Genomic DNA, 6,483 nt, shown 5'->3' with positions numbered 1-6,483 from the left:
TTGAAACCTTTCACCCATTTACTACGAAATACTACTCTAAATAGTATTTTGTAATGGGCCAACATATAATTTTTCCCAAAGAGACGAAAAAAGGACTCTACGCAAATATTTCTGTCTGAGATCACCAGTTGTTTAAAAAGTACTTTCTTTTCTCAACATTTACCGAGCATCATCTGACCCTTGAAAATGTTGCCGTGAAATAAGATTGGACACTTTCATCTATCCTGACCATGTGAATGGCCTGTGTTGACTTGCCCTGAGGAAATTTCCCAAGCAAAACAAAAAAACAAGTGTGATGTACAAAGATCCAAGTCACTAAGTCATCCTTTATCCATTCATGTGTAAGGGTTCATGTGGTCGCTTAACTAGTAATGCGTGAGAACCATGAAAAAAATCATTAGTTTGATTATATGGTGTTACGACAATCAAATATTCCTAAACGCAGTATAATGCCACAAAGAAACATGATGTAACAGAACCACAAAGGTTAATATTTAATAAAAAACCCTATAAACAAAAATATACATTCACAGTATTTAGACTGGGAAAAATATTTTCTTATCGCTCTGCTAATAATCCAGCCACACTGCCTCCCATTTAAACTTTTTTTCCCCACCCCTTAACTAAGACTTCCACAAGCTCATTGGCCCAAATATGATTTCTGCACAGCCAGTGGCGGGCAGAGGCGACGCTTAGCGTGAAGACGTGCTCCCGTGCGGGGTTCACAGCCGTGTAGCGGACCTCTAATTTAGGCTGCGGCATGAGCGCCGCGGAGAGCAGGCGACTGCCGGCCGAGAGGTACTCGCTCTCGTCCTCCCGACTTCTGGGAGGAGGAACACCACGACCGTCCAATTTCACACCACGGCGATGACGCGTTAGCGTGCACATGCGGGTCGGGCGTTACCTTTTTAGGGTGATGCTGAGGTTGGAGGGCGTGGTCTCAGAAAGGGGGAGCACGACCGAAGCGTTGGCAATGATTAACATCTCAAAAGTGAGCGCTAGCTCCACCTCCCCCAGCCAGCAGGGGACAATCAGCGCCATGAAGCCAGCGGGGGATGACACGGCTGGGTAATAGCCCACCGTTAGAGAGTCTTGCGTGGTACAAAAAAAAAAGTGGGAGTCAGGAAATTCAAATGGAGCGGGCAAACACTGTAATTGAGTGTATTATTATTAGTACGATGATGATGTATGTATCAACGGGAGAGAGGATATTTTCATCCAGCACTTACGCCTGAAGACTTCTCGTGCGCGTAGCCAGAGGTTTTGTTTCCCCAGCTTGTGCAAAAGCATCTGTAGCACGGCGCCGTCTACTGGCAGCTTTCGAGACAGCATGAAATCCGCCGAGTCCGAGGCTACCGTTAGCATCCATCTGTCAACGCACGCTTGCAGGTGGCTGTTGAACAAGGAGGTGTACCTGGAGATGTCGACCTGGTCTGAGGGAGGGACAGAGAAAGACGTATTCAAATTCCTATTTTACTGTCATTTTGATTCTTTCGAATCACAGTCCAAAAATGTACATGCTTCCGGAGACGAGGAAGAGCTCTGCCGCCACGGTGATCGAGTAGCAGCTCGTGCCTCTGTCCTCATTCCCAAACAAACCTTTGGACTTGGAGTAGTTGACCTTCACCTGAGACAGCACTTTGACCACTTTCCGACCCTAGTTAGGATCAGTTGTGTGGGATCACAAAGTGAAAAAAGCTGCATGTGGCTTGTTCAGACAGGTCCATTTACCTTGGCCCACTGCTGAGTTTTATAATATCTCAGCATGAGAGAGACTCCAATCCGGCCACAGAAGCCCATCAACGGGGATTTGGGGTCTTTGTTGTCACACACTGAGTGGGGAAACAAAAATGGAATCGGACAAAGATAAGAATAAAACATCTGACTTTGACGATGGGGGGGTGACTTGTCTCTGTAAACGGCACAGAGCTTGTAAGTAAGCTGGAGCAGATGCGCTACCACGCCGGTGAGCTTTCGCTCTCTGACCAAGGTGAAAAGGGCAAGCAGAAACTCTGGAGTGGGCTGCCAAACATGAAAAAAAAAAGAACGCACTTTCATTAGGGGTCAGCCGCTTTCCTGGCGATCCACATTCCGCCATCTGCTGGGCAACGAGACTCATGACAAGGTAGCTCTGACTGACCGCAATCTTGTGACGCGAGCCGACATCGAGCACGGACAGGACATCGGGCACGATGCCGGCCTTCAGCAGCGCCCAAAGGAGTAACAGAAAGACCGGCGTGGAGAAGAACGCTCCTGGGGGATTATTCCGATAGTAGCCTGTGAACAAAGACCCTGACCCGAAAAGTCCAGGCCGCGCAGACGCCACTTGGTGACACGGTACGTCTCGTTTGGAGTGGTACCCGCTCTCTGTAAGCACGCTGGGTTTGCGATTCGCCGAAGAACAGCCGGCAGTACTGGAAGTTGAACAGAGTGAAACAAGTTAATCCAACAAAAAAATACACATCCTTTGATGACAAATGTACAAACTCCAATTCCGACAAAGTTGAAGTAAAATGTAAAATAAACAGATTGTGATTTGTGAAACCCTTTCCATGAACATGTAATACTTTGCATTACATTCAATTTAAATCTTTTTTTTTTTGGTTTAAATAATTTACCTGTATTATTTTATATTCAACAACAGTGTTATGGGATTTGTAGTTTTGATATAAAACACTAATATTTTGCCATCTTAATCTCGTTTGTGTTCACCCATTTCTCCCACATGGACACGTTTGGAAAATGAAATTTGAAATAAGCCCGGCGGCGTGTATATTTAGTCCTGAGGATTCATCTTTATTAAACTCCAGCCTCTCGTAGGATATAAAAAAGGTACAAAAAAAATCGGAGGCCTTTTTATTAAATTTGCTGGGCAATATTTGTCCCAGCCATTTGGCATGTAACTACACTTGTTCGACTGGAAGATGGTAACCTTTCCTTATTGGCGCAGTACTTACAGAATTAACTTTATGACACCTAGGGTCGGTCGACTTTGGCGGACATGTCATCCAAGAACCTGGTGAAGCAACTGTGAGAAGCGAATCAAAACTGGTCCACAAAAAAAAAAAATCACAGTTTTGGCAACTTGTGATACTTGCACTCACGATTTCTTACGCCCGATTCATTCGCTGCCTCGCCGTGCATTAGCCTGTTTGGAAAGGGAAAAGAAGGCAAAACCACAAGACGTAAATGAGTGAGAAATGTGTTAAATCATACCTTGGCTGGATGTCTCTGCCCACGTCGCTGCTCAGGTTAAACGTCACCTGCTTGATAACAACTTTGAGTCAAAACACTTTTATATAGGAAATAACAACAAACCTTTAATTCAGAGTTATTACCTTTGGTTTTGTTTGTTTGTTTTCTGTAAACAAGTTGTTTTGGATTTTAGGATGGCTACTTCTCTTCGGTCTCCACGGCCTACTTGTGCGCTCCTCTGGAAAATGCATACACGTCTTTAGTTTCACAATTTGAACAAAGGTATCCAACATTAAAACCATATAAAAGAGTTATTTCTGCAAATCGGTTCATTTAAAAAAAAAGTCCAATATGAATCCTGATTATGATTTTCTTGATTTTTAAATCTGGTGTAAATGTAAATATTTTACGGTACCATTTGGTATGTACTTTTGGTCAATAAAAAGCTATTTTTTTTCCAGCTGATGTGTAATCGATTATCTTCGCAATGTTTCATATTTGGTCGTTTATCAATAAAGGCCGAATTGTAACTGTCAGCAATGTTTTGAAATTGGCCATACCGTCCTCCGGAATGCTGCTTGGTAGATTTATATTAACTGGGGTCCAACTGAAACACAAGTAATATAGCAAAGCGTGTTGTCATAATAAGCCTTCAACAACAGGGGGATGCGGTCGAATATGAAGCCGTACCTTGGCGTTGAAGTGCGCGACGCTCCAAATTTTGCGCGTCTTTGGGTTTTCGGGAGCTCTGTTGCGACCCAGGTTCAACAGACTCTCCTGGGGTAGGTTGCCAAAGAGCTCGGAGTCGTCGCGGTTCACATGAACTAGCATTATATCGCGTTGATATGCCGTGAACTTCATCCAGAACGGACAACGGAGTATCGCTCACTCCTTTTTCCTCCGGACGGGGAAACCCTTCCGCTGCACCTTCGTCGGCGAGTTCAGGTGAACTTGATGGTGGTTCACTAGCAGATGGCTGACCCTCACCCCCACCACCACCATCTTTCTCCCCTCCTCATCATCCAAAGAACCGGCAGAGGAACAGACTTTAGCCAGATGTGGAAAATGCTCCCAGTTAGCGTTTTCCGGTTCGGGTTTTTCCGGTTTTTGTTTTTCCAATTCAGCTTTTTCCTCACTAGTTCCTGCCAAACACTCGTCATCACCTCCGCCATTTTCTTCGGCACTCCTATTGGGAGAGGATGGAGTAAAGGCAACAGATGAGACTACAGTTGTCCTCGCATGATCATTTGCATAGTTTCCATTGTTTTTCCATCTATTTACAAGTCGTTCATTAAAAGTGCAGCATGTCGCAAGCGAAATTTCTGCCTGCGCCTGACAGTTTGCAGTCCTGCATTTTTTAATGTTATTTGAAAGGCAATTCTGAACGGCGTCAAATTCCGGAGTGACTTCCAACGCGCCATTTTGTTCGTGTTTTATTTTGTCCTCACGTATCTCCATCCCAATTGGGTCAGTTGACGTCCAATTGTCGCACTTGATGCCGTGCTCTCCTGTCGCCTTTCCGATGAAGGTAGACGTCGACACGGTTGGAGAGAAATTATTTTCCCGATTCATCGAGAATGGACGAGCGGTAACAATAACAGAAGTGCATGCATCCGGACTGGTTTTCAGTAGTCTCCGGTTTTGAGTCGGACCAACAGACCGAGAGACCTGAATGTTGGACTTGACGTACCGTTTGTGTGCACGTGACGTCCTCGTTTTTTTTTTACAAAAATCAATACTAATACCATATGATAGTAATGTGACTTGGGTTTTTTTGTTTTCTCTCAAGTAAGCATACCTGCTCAAATATAGAAATGAAAAGTCTAGATTTTCCGGTTAAGAACAAGAAATTAATTCATATTTGGACGTTCAAATTTCCTATCGTCCCGTTACACATGACCACAAGAAAACATTAAACACTTAGCATGATAACTTAGCATAAACTAATTACATGCAGTCGTCATGAAAACGTTCCCATTCATCCCCAAAGAGATGTCAAAAACCCATAAAGTCATTTGATCAAAACTACATCCAACAACACATCTAAACTAAATACTATATATAATAAATAATTGACTTTTGGTTGTGCAGAGTCTCCAATTAACGCGGCCTTCAATTAGCACTAAGCCTTATCTCTTTTCTGCAATATTACAAACTGAGGCACACTACTTAGCATTCAGCTTCATTCGTTTGTTTAATTTGAAAAGTTTGAGAAATGGCCATTATTTGTGTTTACATTGGTCGCTGTTAATAATCAAGCAACAAACATTCTCGATACTCGCCTGTAGGGTTTTTACGCCGCCAGGGGATCAAGCCCGTCGACATCACTCCGCCTGTCCTCCCACCGTCGAGCCAAAAGCCTCGCGAATCATGATTCAGGGGCCTGTCGTAGAAGGGCAACCGTGGAAAATAGTGCATAGCCGGGCATCATGATTTGGGGTTTGCAATGGTCAAGTGATCAACCTATACTACTGTCATTAGTGTACGAGTTGAGATACGGTGCGCTGAAAGCAGGGCACATGCGCAATAGGTCACAGCAGGTAAAACGAGGTAGTAGTGTGATGAGACTTCGAAATACCTACAGTACTACATGTGGCAAAAATGACCTGTCCATTTTAGCCGTATATATCACCTGTGAATGGATTTGGGTGGGAAATGGCGAACACGAATTGAATCTAGCTCTAATATGACTCCATGACCCTGATGGAATGAAATTGTTGCAGCGGAAGTGGCGGCCATCTTGCGTCAGAGGATATTAAGGGTGGGTTAGTGAACGCAATGTGGTTTTCTCCATTAAATAGCACGTTGAATTGAACAAAAAATGTTACATTAATGTGTAATAAAATGACAGCATCTCGGACGTTCATGGAAAAATTGGTATTTTGTCAGACGTTTATGGATTTTTTTAAATAGAGTAATTCGTTGCTAATTGTACAGACGCTCCCCTACTTACGAACATTCAACTTACGAACAACGGTACATACGAACATGTCTGCAAATTGCGTTTAAGTCCAAAAATGTTCGCAAGTCCAATTTTGTATTTTGCGTCTTTTTCGGAGTAGTACTTCTTTCCGCCGCTAATACCGACGCCTGGCGCTGTAAGAGCTCAGCTCACCCAGCATCTACCTTCCGCATTGCAACGAAGAAGAAGTGCGTGAATGTATCTCCAGTGTGCAAAGAACCTTTTTCATTTGTATCATTAAATATCTCATGCATCCAATATTGAATATGGTTGGTAAAAAGCTAAAGGCTTCTATTGAGGGAGTTGGAAGGAAGAGGCAAGCCATT

The 6,483-nt window shown here is 43.7% G+C and overlaps 1 protein-coding gene and 1 long non-coding RNA gene across 6 annotated transcripts; both read right to left on the bottom strand.

Annotated features, from left to right (window-relative positions):
- Nucleotides 1-470: 470 nt before the first annotated feature.
- Nucleotides 471-3,063, bottom strand: topaz1 (testis and ovary specific TOPAZ 1). Of its 4 annotated transcripts, none has more exons than XM_077590687.1 (7): nucleotides 2,958-3,063; nucleotides 2,053-2,414; nucleotides 1,732-1,832; nucleotides 1,600-1,657; nucleotides 1,230-1,433; nucleotides 905-1,091; nucleotides 471-823 (listed from the first exon to the last, which is right to left on the bottom strand). In XM_077590687.1, exons 2-7 carry the CDS (start codon nucleotides 2,117-2,119, stop codon nucleotides 598-600), a joined length of 843 nt encoding a protein of 280 aa, XP_077446813.1. In that variant the 5' UTR covers nucleotides 2,120-2,414; nucleotides 2,958-3,063; the 3' UTR covers nucleotides 471-597. The 4 variants fall into 4 exon arrangements, with proteins under 4 accessions (XP_077446813.1, XP_077446815.1, XP_077446814.1 ...); XM_077590689.1 differs by having other exon boundaries at nucleotides 1,518-1,657; nucleotides 1,732-2,022; nucleotides 2,141-2,414; XM_077590688.1 differs by having other exon boundaries at nucleotides 1,732-2,022; nucleotides 2,141-2,414.
- Nucleotides 3,064-3,067: 4 nt separating this feature from the next.
- LOC144067160 (uncharacterized) lies at nucleotides 3,068-5,940 on the bottom strand. 2 transcript variants are annotated; one of them, XR_013297854.1, is made up of 5 exons: nucleotides 5,478-5,940; nucleotides 3,886-4,381; nucleotides 3,756-3,802; nucleotides 3,339-3,433; nucleotides 3,068-3,263 (listed from the first exon to the last, which is right to left on the bottom strand). It is a non-coding gene; the product is annotated as an uncharacterized LOC144067160 (long non-coding RNA). The 2 variants fall into 2 exon arrangements; XR_013297853.1 differs by having other exon boundaries at nucleotides 3,069-3,266.
- Between the last annotated feature and the right edge of the window lie 543 nt (nucleotides 5,941-6,483).

The sequence above is a fragment of the Stigmatopora argus genome, chromosome 21 (assembly GCF_051989625.1).
Source record: "Stigmatopora argus isolate UIUO_Sarg chromosome 21, RoL_Sarg_1.0, whole genome shotgun sequence".
In the NCBI taxonomy this organism is placed as follows: domain Eukaryota; kingdom Metazoa; phylum Chordata; class Actinopteri; order Syngnathiformes; family Syngnathidae; genus Stigmatopora; species Stigmatopora argus.
This window is presented reverse-complemented; position numbering and strand designations above follow the sequence as displayed.